Source organism: Semicossyphus pulcher, unplaced genomic scaffold (genome assembly GCF_022749685.1).
Source record: "Semicossyphus pulcher isolate SPU_LCO1_2020_fin unplaced genomic scaffold, fSemPul1.0.p SCAF_13, whole genome shotgun sequence".
Taxonomy (NCBI): domain Eukaryota; kingdom Metazoa; phylum Chordata; class Actinopteri; order Labriformes; family Labridae; genus Semicossyphus; species Semicossyphus pulcher.
In genome coordinates, this window is record NW_027211637.1 from 459,522 (window position 1) to 475,540 (window position 16,019).

Genomic DNA, 16,019 nt, shown 5'->3' on the forward strand with positions numbered 1-16,019 from the left:
GAGCCGGTGAGAGTGTGCGCGCTGTGCCGCGCGTGTGTGAGCAGGTTCGGGCTCTACAGGACCGGGCCGGTTTATCTCCCCCTACCTCCTTATCAGGTGAGATAGACCGAGAGCCTCGGGGAGAAACAGCAGCTACAATCAGCCTTTATGTGAGTCTGAAATACACGCAGGTAGATATGAAGCTGCGCGCGCGTCTGTGTGTCCGTTATTCTGCTGTAATGACCTCATATCAGTTTAATTATTCAAACACGAAAAGATCCGCTGAGATGATTGACAGCCGAACAATTCTCTTTGATTCTTTTTTACAAAATAAAAGTCTTTTGACAGGAAAGTCTCAGGATGAAGGTGTTTTACTTTCTGCTCTAACTTTAATGAAACATCTGTGTCACAGAGTCCGCTCCTCCTGACTGACCTCAGACTGCATGAACATGTACCAGAGTCTGACCCTGTCCTCCAACCAGCCCCCCTACACCCACGACACCGGGAACTACATCCACCCCCCCGCCAGCTCTCCGGTGTACGTGCCGACCAGCAGAGTCCCGGCCATGCTGCCCACGCTGCCCTACCTGCAGGCCTGTGACTCGCCCCACCAGGCCCACGGGCTCGGCGGGCACCACGGCTGGCCTCAGACCGGCACCGACGTCTCCTCCTTCGGGCCCAGCAGCCCCCACCCTCCGCACGGCTTCTCCTACCCGCACAGCCCGCCGCTCAGCAGCAGCACCGGCCGGGATTCGAGCTACCAGAGCCCGCTGATGCTCGGTACCGGGTCCCGGGCGGATCAGTACGGTGGAGCCCTGGTGCGCTCTGTGGGGGGGTCTTACTCTGGCCCGTACGCCTACATGAGCCCGGAAATGGCCACCTCCTCCTGGACTCCGGGACCGTTCGAGAGCGGGGTGATCAGCCTGCAGGGCCGCGGAGGACTGCCCGGGAGGAGGTCCAGTCTGGGTGAGCAAAGACCGAACCGAACCTCTGATGCCGGAGGCCAAATGTTTCCTCCACACGATGTTAATGATAATAACAAAAGAGGCAGTGGACCAAACCTCTGAGGAAAAACGGAGCATTTTAACACGGAGATCTGATTGTGCTGAATAAAGAATAAGAGAACAGATAATCATATAATAATAAAATAATATATAATATAATAATATAACAATAATGATTCTATAATATAATAACGATTTAAATACAAAGAGAGCGAGTGTTCATGTATTATTACAGCCGTTAAACTCGGTGTTCTCTAAACTCTCCCTCACACTCACACACCACTGTCATTTACCGACCACACAAGGTTTTATTCTTGTTTTATTTTTCAAATATCAGAAAATAATAAATGTTCAGATCAAACCGACAGTTCTGACGCGGTGGGCCTGAACGCGACTGTTCGAAACCACCAAACCGCTAAACCACCAAACCGCTGTCCTTAAACATCCTGGTGTTATTCAACTGAATGATACATAATTATAATTATATTTATTATATTTTATAATATTGTTTGGTTATTGTTACAGCTTCTTTGATCTTCTGACGGTAAAAACGGCACACACACACACACACACACACACACACACACACAGGAGAGCACTTCTCACCTGTAGCAGACTGACAGCACGAGCTCATCAAATAAACGTTTAATTTAATGCGCAGAATCACTGCAGCACGCGCCCGACACAAAGGAGAAAGATGTTAAATGTAAGCAGGAAAAACAAATACATTATATATATATACATATATACATATATATATATTACGAATGTCGAGTTCAACATCCAAACAACATCCTCCGTGTTACATTAATGTTAAACATGTTTTAAATAAAACATTTCTTTTATTTTGAAAGGGAGCGAACAGCCAACAGTCCGCTTGTCTGCTGATAAATAATAAAAATAAAACATTTGAGCTCAAAAACATTTAATTACATTTAAGAGCAAACACGAACAGACAGAAACACATGAGCAGAAGTTCATTTTAGTGTGTTGAGCAGTGCTGATCTGTCACACACAACCAAACTCTGACATGATCCATAATTCTTTAGTCTCTTGTTTCATCAGAAGAACTCATGTTTCTGACACAATAATCACGTGATCGCAACGACGAGGCAGGACAATTACAGTACTATTATTTCCTGTAGAGGACAAATGTTATCAAACAGTGAATTTATTCACGTCTTAACACTTTCACTCAGACACGTGATTTCATGGTTATATAGCCTGTCAGAGCTGTGATGGGGGCTGACAACACAGATCTGTGTGTCCCCCTCCGATTCAGTCCGAGGGTCTGATGTCAGTGCAGCGCAGGGAGGAGGAGGAGGATGATGATGACGTCAGGAGCTCGATCATCACAGATCGATGGATGTGATTTTCAGGACCTTTCCTTTATTTTACACATGTTGTATTTACTGTCCCGCGTGTCTATCCCCCGGGGCTCAGACCTGATGGAGGACGTGTCTACGGAGGGCCGGGAGTGCGTGAACTGCGGCTCGGTGTCCACGCCGCTATGGCGCAGGGACGGAACCGGACACTACCTGTGCAACGCGTGCGGCCTGTACCACAAGATGAACGGCATCAACAGACCGCTCATCAAGCCGCACAAACGACTGGTGAGACACACACACACACACACACACACGACTGAATTAAAATGTGATATAACCTTTAAATGCTGCTCGTTTATCTGAAACATGAACATAAAATGCTTGTGAGTCATAATTGTTTGAATAATAATCAGAGGATAAAAACGACTTTAACAGAACTCTGCGCTTCCATATTTAATTCTGTCTGTTCTGACTTATTCCTGCATACTGATAACACTATTATACTTGTGCTATGAATAATATATAATTATATTATATTATTATTATTATGATACGAATATTATATAATTAATAACCAGTCAGACAAACAGCAGAAACACACCTCTGTTACATTACATTATCAAGTTATATTATTATGTTTCAAGGTAACATATTATCATATCATATAATATCATATTCTGTTATACAGTATTACATTATATTATATTATATTATATGTATATTAGTGCTGTGTGACTTTAACAGAGTGGAGCAGCTCTGCGTGTTTGGGGGGGCTGGGGGGGCTGGGGGGGTTGGGGGAGTTGGGGGGGTCCAGGCCTCCAGCTGTGTATTTCTCAGCTCAGGCCGGTTGTAGGTCTTTATTTGTCCTGCAGTGACCTCACCCTTGAACAAGACATTTTTTGGCAAGAGTTGCAGAACAACGAGGAGAGGAGTACTCTGCTGTGTGTAGGCTGCTCAGTTATTCAGCAGGCTCATGGAGGGAACTGCACGCTGACATCCTGAAGGAGCAGCTGAACTCAGACTGTATTAAAGCACACAGAGACGGACAGTCATCATTTCTTTTTCAGAAACATTCATTCAAAATACAGATGAGAAATTCAGCTCTTTTCAGTGATCAGATCTTTTGGCTCTTCAGCTCCGAGCGGCTCTTCATCTAAGACCGATTCTAGGTTTTATAATAAATGTAATCCAAGAAACATCATCATCTAACTTCTGTTTGGCTCCCTAAATGAAAATATGAAACATGATTACCTCTGTGTTGAGTGATCTAATTCTTATTTGTTGCAAGAAATAAATATGAGACGCTCAGGCTAACGACTCAGCCCTGATTACACATCTATTAGCATACTAATGACCTATAGAGGCTTATATTTCCAGCTAATAATGCTAACATCTATTAGCATACTAATGACCTATAGAGGCTTATATTTCCAGCTAATAATGCTAACATCTATTAGCATATTAATGACCTACAGAGGTTTATATTTCTAGCTAATAATGCTAACATCTATTAGCATATTAATGACCTACAGAGGCTTATATTTCTAGCTAATAATGCTAACATCTATTAGCATATTAATGACCTATAGAGGCTTATATTTCCAGCTAATAATGCTAACATCTATTAGCATACTAATGACCTACAGAGGCTTATATTTCTAGCTAATAATGCTAACATCTATTAGCATACTAATGACCTACAGAGGCTTATATTTCTAGCTAATAATGCTAACATCTATTAGCATACTGATGACCTACAGAGGCTTATATTTCCAGCTAATAATGCTAACATCTATTAGCATACTGATGACCTACAGAAGCTTGTATTTCCAGCTCTGTCCAGCAGTCAGTTGGACGTGATGAAACCTTTCAGATGAGAGGTGAAACGTCTTCAAGAACTTCATCAGGTCCAGCTGCCTTTCGGGTTAAGCTTAGCATGACCGTGATGACTGAGGACCTTCACAGATATAAGATGTAAAAAAATACATACATGGAAATGTGTGGACATATTGACGAGTTCAAAGTGGGAGGGGAAGAATAACTATCCTGTTAAAATAATGTGGTTCATAAATAATGACAATATTCTGCACAGAAACATAATTCATTTCATTTGAGCAAAAAATACTGAAAGAAAAATTATCTGCAACACACATCTCCACATGTTTGCCTCAAAGTGACACATGTCTTTATTGTACATGTATATATATTTATGTTCCAACAGTGTAGAAGCATCAGCTTCACTTTATTTTGCTATTACTATAATATGTATATATATATATATATATATATATATATCTATATATATATATCTATATATATATATCTATATGCTGATGTCTCATGTAATGAGAGTGGAGTCTGCACTGACACACGTGTCTGTTTCCTCCTCTGTCCTGCAGCAGACCACGTCTCGCCGGGCCGGTCTCTGCTGCACAAACTGTCACACCAGCACCACCACGCTGTGGAGACGCAACGCTGAGGGGGAGCCTGTGTGCAACGCCTGCGGCCTCTACATGAAGCTGCACGGGGTAAAGAACTCAATATACCTGATTTATTCAAGCTGTGACGCCCCCTTTAACCTGACTGTGAGACCTACTCTCACAAACATCTGCTGCAGAGAGTGCTGCATTAGTTACTTCTACAAGTTCAGCATGCTGTGTTATCAGAGCCACAGTGTGGGGGGGTCAGAGGGGGGGTCCTTGTTGTCATGACTCTGCAGCCTCTGGTCTATCAGGGGCGGTGAGCTTGAGTCAGCTAACACTGTGCTGCTCTGCTCCCTGCAGGTGCCCAGACCTCTGGCCATGAAGAAAGAGAGCATTCAGACCAGGAAGAGAAAACCAAAGATGCCCAAAAACAAATCCTCCACAGGTGAGCAGAGAACGAGGAGAACAACCAGTAAAACCTGCACATAATACTAAACTTCAGATTGCACTTGTCCTCTTCTTGTCTGACCTGCCACAGACTCACCCTATAATAAGATATTCAAATATGTAAAAATAATTAATTGGGATAGAGGTAATTTCATAAACAGATTCTGCATATGAACACACAATCTGTCTGTGCTCTGCATCTGTGTGTAAGTATTGTTCCTGTTTGTGCAGACTCTTCAGCCTTTTAGTTATCATCTGACAAATACTGATCATGCTGTTCAAATCCATAAACACACCTCTGCATCTGACAGCAGATATTAATAACTCGATCACATCCTCCGCTCTGAGGTCAGACTGTAATCAATGACGAGTGCTCAGAGGAGGAACACTTGGCCCAGATGATGGCTGATCTGAATAATGTTCCTCATGAATGAGAACATCACAGATCTTTGTGAAGGCGTCTTTATCTAATATGATCTTATTTTCATGTCCTGTTTAGGCTCCACCCCCTCTGACAGCAGCTCCCCGCCCTCGCTCTCTGAACACGCCTCCACCATTAAGAGTGAACCCAACATGGCCCCCTCACCGTACGCCAGACAGACCGTCACACCTGCCTCTCAGGTACTCCTCCTCTACAAACTGTAACACAGTGTCATACCTGTGTGTGGTCGAAGAGTGTCGTACCTGTGTGTGGTCAAAGCGCGTCGTACCTGTGTGAGGTCAAAGCGTGTCGTACCTGTGTGAGGTCAAAGCGTGTCGTACCTGTGTGAGGTCAAAGCGTGTCGTACCTGTGTGTGGTCAAAGCGTGTCGTACCTGTGTGTGGTCGAAGAGTGTCGTACCTGTGTGTGGTCAAAGCGCGTCGTACCTGTGTGAGGTCAAAGCGTGTCGTACCTGTGTGAGGTCAAAGCGTGTCGTACCTGTGTGTGGTCAAAGCGTGTCGTACCTGTGTGAGGTCAAAGCGTGTCGTACCTGTGTGTGGTCAAAGCGTGTCGTACCCGTGTGTGGTCAAAGCGTGTCGTACCCGTGTGTGGTCAAAGCGTGTCGTACCTGTGTGTGGTCAAAGCGTGTCGTACCTGTGTGAGGTCAAAGCGTGTCGTACCTGTGTGTGGTCAAAGCGTGTCGTACCTGTGTGAGGTCAAAGCGTGTTGTACCTGTGTGTGGTCAAAGCGTGTCGTACCTGTGTGAGGTCAAAGCGTGTCGTACCTGTGTGTGGTCAAAGCGTGTCGTACCTGTGTGAGGTCAAAGCGTGTCGTACCTGTGTGTGGTCAAAGCGTGTCGTACCTGTGTGTGGTCAAAGCGTGTCGTACCTGTGTGAGGTCAAAGCGTGTCGTACCTGTGTGAGGTCAAAGCGCGTCGTACCTGTGTGAGGTCAAAGCGTGTCGTCAAAGCGTGTCGTACCTGTGTGAGGTCAAAGCACGTCGTACCTGTGTGAGGTCAAAGCGTGTTGTACCTGTGTGTGGTCAAAGCGTGTCGTACCTGTGTGAGGTCAAAGCGTGTTGTACCTGTGTGTGGTCAAAGCGTGTTGTACCTGTGTGTGGTCAAAGCGTGTCGTACCTGTGTGTGGTCAAAGCGTGTCGTACCTGTGTGTGGTCAAAGCGTGTTGTACCTGTGTGTGGTCAAAGCGTGTCGTACCTGTGTGAGGTCAAAGCGTGTCGTACCTGTGTGTGGTCAAAGCGTGTCGTACCTGTGTGAGGTCAAAGCGTGTCGTACCTGTGTGTGGTCAAAGCGTGTCGTACCTGTGTGTGGTCAAAGCGTGTCGTACCTGTGTGAGGTCAAAGCGTGTCGTACCTGTGTGAGGTCAAAGCGTGTCGTACCCGTGTGTGGTCAAAGCGTGTCGTACCTGTGTGAGGTCAAAGCGTGTCGTACCTGTCTGAGGTCAAAGCGTGTCGTACCTGAGTGTGGTCAAAGCGTGTGGTACCTGTGTGTGGTCAAAGCGTGTCGTACCTGTGTGAGGTCAAAGCGTGTCGTACCTGTGTGAGGTCAAAGCGTGTCGTACCTGTGTGAGGTCAAAGCGTGTCGTACCCGTGTGTGGTCAAAGCGTGTCGTACCTGTGTGAGGTCAAAGCGTGTCGTACCTGTCTGAGGTCAAAGCGTGTCGTACCTGAGTGTGGTCAAAGCGTGTGGTACCTGTGTGTGGTCAAAGCGTGTCGTACCTGTGTGAGGTCAAAGCGTGTCGTACCTGTGTGAGGTCAAAGCGTGTCGTACCCGTGTGTGGTCAAAGCGTGTCGTACCCGTGTGTGGTCAAAGCGTGTCGTACCCGTGTGTGGTCAAAGCGCGTCGTACCCGTGTGAGGTCAAAGCGTGTCGTACCTGTGTGTGGTCAAAGCACGTCGTACCTGTGTGAGGTCAAAGCACGTCGTACCCGTGTGTGGTCAAAGCACGTCGTACCTGTGTGAGGTCAAAGCGTGTCGTACCCGTGTGTGGTCAAAGCGTGTCGTACCCGTGTGAGGTTTTCTACATCCATTCAGTTGAACTCCTTTGTAATCTGAGGCGGGCTGTAGGTTTGGAGCATCTAGTACATAAAACTATATATATGTATATAAATAAATACTATATATATAGTATATATATATATATACATATATATAGTATATATATATATGGACGCCTACGAGCTAGTTCAGGCAGACAACTCGAGCTGCACTGATTTAATAATTGATATACGTCACTTCCACATCACCTGACAAACACTTCCTCCCAATCGGCGGTCTATTTAAGCTGCAAGATTTCCTGTCTCTCCCTCTGCTCTGTCATTGCCATCGCTGCCCTGCACCATACTGCGCTTACTTTCAGCCCCACCACCACCCCAGCATCCACCTGCATGCTCCGAATGGGGGGTTTAAAATGTTATCTCATCACTCCTCAATCTCTGCATGTAAAATAAATCAGCGAGGAGTGATGAGGTCGGAGCCTTGATGCCAAACACAAGCTATGTTCTGCTGCAATAAACATTTCAAACTATAACAACGTAAGTTGTCTGACTGAAATATATATATACATATACATATATGTATATATATATATATATTATAGTAATAGCAAAATAAAGTGAAGCTGATGCTTCTACGCTGTTGGAAGTACGGGAACAGGACAGTGTTGTGATGGGGACGAGGAGACAGTCCGTGTGGCTTCATGTCACTGAGAAAGGTGTCGACTGTGCTGCTTAATGTCAGTGAACTGAGACAGCAGCAATATGCAGAAACATCTTTGCCTCAACAGGAGTGACACGTACCTGACGCTCCAGGGTCACGTGCTGCTGCTTCACAAAGCAGCTCTTTCAGCTGAAGATCAGGATCCATAATGACATCAGTCTTATTCATTCTCATACCTGCTGTGTGTGCTTGGTCTCTACTGGGACGTTACTGCCACTGTTTAAAAGACTGAACCACTGACTTTGGTCTCATACTGTCTGCAAACCATTCCTGCCTTGTGGAGCAGTATAACTGAAGTCACTGCTGTATGTTGGCGTGTTAAATCCTGCTGTCCTCCTCATAACCAGCAGTTTATCTTTTATTCATAAAACCAGTTAAGTGACCTTTAAAGTATTTTAAAAGAGAATTTGTGTCTCCTTCCTCCCAGCACACAGCCTCTCAGCTGGACAGCCTGGCTTCAGGACATGTGGACATCAAATATGAGGACTTTCCCTTTAGCCCCACCTCCATGGCCTCACAGAACTGGTGCGCTCTGTCTCAAGCCTGAGCAGCTTCACCGGCAGGAATGTCTGATGACGCCACACAGGTGGAGGAGGCTCCGACACGGAGGCTGAACTCAATCCTGCAGCCTCCTCTGGCTCTGCAGGGCAGGACAAACACACCTGTGGACACGATACCTCGGAGCTCACACAGCATCTGATGGCTGTTCAGGATCACCTGACGAGAGGACAGGTATACACTGTGACACACCTGCTCTGTAACTCACCTGGACCATATCCATATTTAACCTCACAAGGACACAGGGTACAAAAGAGCAACCAGGCCTAAACTAGGCCTAAACCAAGGTCTAAACCCAGGACTAAACCAGGTCTAAACCAAGGTCCAAACCAAGGACTAAACCAAGGTCTAAACCAAGGTCTAAACCAGGTCTAAACCAGGACTAAACCAGGTCTAAACCCAGGACTAAACCAAGGTCTAAACCAAGGTCTAAACCAGGTCTAAACCAAGGTCTAAACCAGGACTAAACCAGGTCTAAACCAGGTCTAAACCAGGACTAAACCAAGGTCTAAATCAGGACTAAACCAAGGTCTAAACCAGGTCTAAACCAGGTCTAAACCAGGACTAAACCAAGGTCTAAACCAGGTCTAAACCAGGTCTAAACCAGGACTAAACCAAGGTCTAAACCAGGTCTAAACCAGGTCTAAACCAGGACTAAACCAAGGTCTAAACCAGGTCTAAACCAGGACTAAACCAAGGTCTAAACCAGGTCTAAACCAGGACTCTGGCTCTGCTGAACCCACATCCAGCGAGTCTCCCTGGGATTGCCGAGCAGGACAACAGATCTACCTGTTGGAGACAGTGGGACGCACGCAGCACTGCAGACAGTCGGGTGGAGTGCAAACAGACCTGGAGACAGTCATTAACCCTTTAATAGCTCAGAACACGTTCTAAATGTGATGTTTCCAAGAACACAGACAGTCTCAGCGTATTATCGTCCTTTCAGAAAGAAAAACAGAGCGTGGACAGAAGAGACCTTTTTTATGACTGTTGAACACGTCTCATTACCGACGTGTAGATGATTAACCTTTACAGGCACATTATTTATGTAGAGATAAGCACAGGTAAAGTCCGGGTGGACACTTAGACCCTCTGCTCTCTGTTCTAACATCAGGACTGATTTGTTTTGACAGCAGGCTTAAAGTGTCCTCCATCATTCATGTAAAATCAGTTTAATATCTGACATTAATGAAAGTGCAATGATAAAGGGTTAAAGAGTGAAATTATTAAAAACATAAAATCATATTTTATCGTCTGTCTGTTCACTTTATTGTAATAAAGAAAAGAACCTGTTTCCTCTCTTTGAATCTGTTCATGTTAATAAACTGATTCACATGTGACTCTGACTTATGAACGTTTGTTAATATATTAATGATGTCTTCAGTTTACTCACACTGACTCCGCCCACAGCCCCGCCCACAGCTCCGTCAGAGGAAACAGCTGAACATGGACTGAACCTTTCACACAGTAAAGCTACATTAAGTGACCTGTTTCACCCCTTCATCACTTCCTTTAAGCTTTAATCTGCTTTAACGTTTAACTAACTGTCCTGTGTTCATCAGGCTGCACAGGCTCATATTCCATAAGCTGATATTTCACCAGTTACCGGTTACTTTAGGTCACACATTTTTTAATCAAACTGTCATCCTGTCTTTAGACAGCAGCTGTTTAAACTCTGCATCCATCACTTCAGGTGATCACAGGTGTCAAAGGTTATTTACCTGCTTGTCTTGCTTTATAGCTAACTTTCAAACCCTTCATCTGTTACACTTCAGTATTTTGAGCGGTTATCCCTCACGTTATTTTAAAGTGTTTTAACCACTATTTATAAAACTGTGTAAACTCCCTGCTCACCGTGCGCTGGTTCAGCTCAGTGAGTCTCTCCTCCACATACTTCCTGCCTCTCTGCAGCTGTCCGATAGATAAAGGCAAAAATAAACCAAAAATAAAATAATAATAATCGTCAATAATAATGCTCCATGCTCCCTTACTGGGTTCACTTCTATTCACACACTCTCAGTGACATCTGACTCCGGCTGAGGGACCAACTGGTGTTTGTCAGCAACAGATCTGCATCACACCAGCGAGTCATCATTTATATCCATCTACGAACCTGAATATAATATTTTCATGAAATAAAGGTTATATTTTGTGCTCCATGCTGAAGGTTTACACGATGAGTCACAGGCTGATAGAAAGTAAACCTTCTAACATCCCCCGCTCTGCTTCCTGGTCTCTGCGTCGTCTGATGTCCTTTTGTGCACAGATGTTTGTGCATGTAAAGATGTATTTACCCTCCCTGGTTTAAGATCCAATGCACACACTCATGTATGTGTGTGTTAGTTCATGTGTGTGTGTGTGTGTGTGTGTGTGTGTGTGTAGGAGGGTGTGTGCTGGTTGCTTAAGCCCTGAGCGCAGACCAAAGGTTGACTTCCACCTCGTCTTTATGGCGGCCGGGTCCGAGTGGGCCTCAGCGTGGAGGGAAATACAGAGCTGTCAGCAACACGGCTGCTGCTTTACAGCCGCTGTGGCGACATCCCGGCACCAACAACACCGCCCGCTTTATGACTGTTGGCCAAGATGCTGCCTCCTTATCTGCTGATGGGAGAGGCCTGCTGTAGTAATGTGGAGATGCACACATGGATCATTATCCTGCAGGCGAAGGACAGAGGGAAGAGGCTGTTTGGGACCAACAGCAGGATGATTTCACATGTTACATCTGACATATATAATAACCTGAACACAGTGATTCACTGGTTCATGCAAAGGGACAAAGAAGGAGGACTCAGTTTGATTCCCGGTGAGGTGGTTCTGCAGTGATCAGGTCAGACAGTGTAAATAACATATTAGCAGATTAAAGTGAATGCTTGCACCCCCGACCTGCTCCACACACACACACACACACACACACACACACAGTTCTTACATCCACATTTACACTCCATTGTATTCAAAGTGAGCTTCATTACAGCCTCAGTGACACCTGGGGGGGGGGCAGAGATGCCGTCAGCATCCAGACAGTCATTGGTTTAAAATAGAGAGTTTATAGAAACACATGGTTCCTTTCTGATCACTGATAATGCTGCTGATGTCACATCCTGTGACTCCTGAAAACCTCTGTGAGAGCACGATGTGAGCGGTGATCGTGCGGCCCCTCCCTCTGCACTCTGTCATGTAATGAACTATTGTTGGGTGAAGTGGACTCATTCATTCATTAGGACTGACAGGCGGGCTGACAGAGAGGCCTTGGACTTGATTTAGACCTAAAACCATGAAGGCTGGGTCAGACCTGAGCCAGGGCCGTGATGACACGAAGACTGCTGTGACTGAGCACCCCCCCCCCCCGGCCTCAGTCCCTGGTCAGTCGGGGGTTAAAGGCCTCGGTCCAGCAACAACACGAGCGAGTGATGGTGAGAAATGTGTTTTTTCTTCTTTGTGTTCCCAGAGCTCCGACTGCTCCGTTCAATTACTGCCTGCAGCCAAACAGGACACTGTGTGTGTGTGTGTGTGTATGTGTGTGTGTGTGTGTGTGTGTGTGTGTGTGTGTGTGTGTGTGTGTAAGGGATGTTGGAGAGTAGCACACACATTTATTCAACTAATTTGCAGCCATTAAATCAAAACTTCCTCCAGCTGTCTGCTCAGTGATTCGCCCTGAGGTCCCATTCTTCACTCTGTGTGACGGGAACAAAGCTGTGTGTGTGCGTGTGTGCGTGTGCGTGTGCGTGCGCGTGCGTGCGTGCGTGCGTGCGTGCGTGCGTGCGTGCGTGTGCGTGTGCGTGTGCGTGCGTGCGTGTGTGTGTGTGTGTGTGTGTGGGTGTGTAGAGTGTGTATTTCAGTGTTTCCCAGCCACAGCCTGACGTTGTTCCTGTGTGATGTGTAGTTTCATACAGACTGTGAGTGAGTGAACACGTCAGAATAAACCCTTAATAATAATCCTGTCTGAGGATCAATCACATGGTGATATGGATATAATCATATTTATAGATATACTCTGTAAAACAAAGACATTCTGACACACACGTGTTTAATTATTATTATTATTATGATTATGAATCCAACATGTGATCGTGTTACTGCTGAGCTTCGGAGGATCAGCCTCTGTCTGTCTTTGTGTCCCTGATCACAGCTGCTGTCAGACTGACCCACAGCACTGCTCTGTACTTCAGGTTCATGAGGGATGTACTGAGCTCATAGTAACACGATAAACACCTCAAACCATCAGCACTTTAATTTACTAACACACACACACACACACACACACATACACACACATACACACACATTTTAAGCAATGTATTTATTTAATTTCTATTAGTCTCGTCTGTTATTAAATATTTATTGTAAACAGGAAGTCTCACAAATTAAAACAGTGTTTATTTTAATGAATAATTATTAATGATGAAGAACTCCTCGTCAGCAGGCTGAAGGCTGATAACAAGCAGAGCAAAGGTGCTAATACAACCAGAGCTCCATAAACCAAAGTACAGTGTAACACACACGCACGGACGCGCGCACACCCACATACACACACACGCACACGTGCACGCACACACACACAATCTTTAACTGTGCTTTACAACACAAAGAAACGATAAAGTAATAAAATCAGAAAATAACTTAATAAAGAGAATTTGTGAGAGAGTGTGTTCTCAGACGACACGTAACTAAAGGACGTCGTTTTCTACAATCTGCAACAACACGACGTCACGGCACGGCATGGCGTGACGTTACGGAGTGTCGTTACGGAGTGTCGTTACGGCGTGTCGTTACGGCGTGACATTACGGCGTGTCGTTACAGCGTGACGTTACGGCGTGTCGTTACTGCGTGACATTACAGCATGACGGCCTGTAAAACCTCCCTCATGACAACTGTGGCGGCCATGTTGACCTCTGCTGTGGGGTCATGGGGGCGTCTGATTTGTCACCATTGTTCAGCAGGTGACATGAACATTGTTCTTCAGCATGCTCCTCATTCCTCACCTCTCCCACCCTCTCACTAACCTGCTTTACTGACTGAAGCGTTCCTTTGAACTCCAGTTAAACCCAAAGCAAGCCGGCTGACCTGCTGATGTCACCTCATGCTACAGACTCCTGGTTTCTTATCGCGGTTCTCCTTGTTGAGGAACAACTTCCTGTAAGAATAAACAGAGAAGAAGAACAAACTGTTCTGATTCAGCACGAAGAAAGACTGAGCACACAGTCTGAGCGCGCCCAGAGCAGCTGACAGAGCTGCAGGTTATCACAGAGAGCCCACTTCAGCTGAACACTCATTCACACTTTATCTACAGTCAACACACACACACACACACACACACACAGTCTCACAGCCTGCTGGTACCCTGAGCGGTGGCTCTATTCACGGGCTGATTCGTCCATTTTTAGGACAAACACACAGAGAGGCCAAGCGAGGCCTAAAATAAGACGGAGAAGGACAGGCTGATGGATGAGTCGGAGACACCCGAGAACGATGACTTCCCCTGCAGAGAGTTTGATTGTTTCCTCCTGAAAGAAAAGGTAACAGGAAGTGTGTGTGTGTGTGTGTGGGGGTGGGGGGGGTGGGGGGGTCCTGAATGTGCCCTTTAAGGTGGAATCGATAGAGAGCCCCTCCTCCAACAGCTCTGACATTTATCCTGACTGTACACTGTTACTCTGTCCTACAGGCAGCCCTCACAGCTGATTACTCACCTCACAGGCCTCCATACAGAGCTGCTGTAACAGCAGTAAAATCCATCACACACACACACACACACACACACACTGTGCTGTTATATTTATGTGGGATACACAGTGAGAGTGTGTGAGCAGGATTCATGCTCTCCTCTCTGACTCCTCGTCAGACCTGTGAGGTGAACTCGATGGTGTGTGGATAACAGTGACGTGAAAGCTATTCTGTCTTTATTAACACATGCTCACTGTGAGGCTGAGAGCTGCACACACACACACACACACACACACACACTATAGTTTTACTGTCCGTCCACTAACAGTTCTTGTTGTTTCCACTGACAGGCTCAGATTGTTATTCTAAGTGTGTGACAACATGACAGAAAGGATCCCTACAGAGATAGACCTTTTTGTTACAGAGGAAGATGATTGTTTTAACCACACACAGACGTTACATCGCTCTCTGCACACACACCAGACTCCATTCAGAAAAACAGCGATTTAAGCTCACTGAACAGGAGCTGCTGCTGCCTCCATGAGTCTGTTTGGATAGATAATCCTTAATTCGTCCCACAACGGGGACATGTACAGTGTTACAGCAGCAAAGTGGATAGTGCAGAGATGCTTCAGAGGTGCCCCCTCCTCTCCAAATGACCTGAGTCTCCTGAGCAGATAGAGTCTACTTTGTCCCTTCTTGTAGAGAGCGTTTGAATAGTCTGTCCGGTCCAGTTTATTGTTCAGGTGGACACCCAGGTACTGTTCCCTGGATGTTTACTGTGTGGGAGGAGAAAGTTGTCTCCTTGGTCTTCCCTCTGCTGAGCTGGAGGTGGTTTCTCTGGCACCATGACGGATCAGTTCTCTGTGCTCCCTGTCGTCTCCTTGGGTGATGAGAAGAGTCGTCAGAGAACTTTTGCAGCTGGCAGTTGGCTGTGTTGTGGGTGAAGTCTGCAGTGTAGAGGGTGAACATGAACGGAGCCAGAACCGTTCCCTGGGGGGCCCCCTGCTGCAGACAATAGTGTCGGACTGACACCTCCGAGCCCTCACGTACTGCGGACGTTGGTGAGGTAGTCCAGAATCCAGGCCGTGAGGATCCACTCCACGTGCACCTGCTCGTCCCTCAGAAGCAGAGGCTGAAGTCAGTGGCTCCAGTGGTTTGTGTTACTGTGGGACTTTGGTGTTTTATAGGTTAGTCAGGTTCCAACACAACATTTGTGTAACACAAATAACACAACTTTGACTTTGATCCATCACTGATTATGTTGCAGCCATTACAGCCTGTGTCACTGCTGCAGGCTGAAGACGTCTACAGTTTGCTCCTGAGTCATGAAGAGCCAAAATATGTAGAAACAGAGCCAGCTCAAAAACAAGAGACGCAAAGCAGCTTCTCAGTGTCGTCTTGTGATCCCGATCTTCAGCTGATGACTTTGAACTGAAGCTGGAGTCTGCTGTACGTGCACATGCACAC

At 46.1% G+C, this 16,019-nt stretch overlaps 1 protein-coding gene across 1 annotated transcript; it reads left to right on the forward strand.

Moving 5' to 3' along the window:
* Positions 1–428: 428 nt before the first annotated feature.
* Positions 429–8,879, forward strand: gata5 (GATA binding protein 5). The gene is made up of 6 exons (XM_069660651.1): positions 429–945; positions 2,427–2,596; positions 4,711–4,839; positions 5,095–5,179; positions 5,681–5,802; positions 8,760–8,879. Exons 1-6 carry the CDS (start codon positions 429–431, stop codon positions 8,877–8,879), a joined length of 1,143 nt encoding a protein of 380 aa, XP_069516752.1.
* Positions 8,880–16,019: the final 7,140 nt, after the last annotated feature.

Coding starts and splice junctions, on each gene's coding strand:
- gata5 (XM_069660651.1), top strand. CDS start 429: ATGTACCAGAGTCTGACCCTGTCCTCCAACCAGCCCCCCTACACCCAC. Junction 2,597..4,710: donor TCAAGCCGCACAAACGACTG/GTGAGACACACA, acceptor TCTGTCCTGCAG/CAGACCACGTCTCGCCGGGC. Junction 5,803..8,759: donor CCGTCACACCTGCCTCTCAG/GTACTCCTCCTC, acceptor CCTTCCTCCCAG/CACACAGCCTCTCAGCTGGA.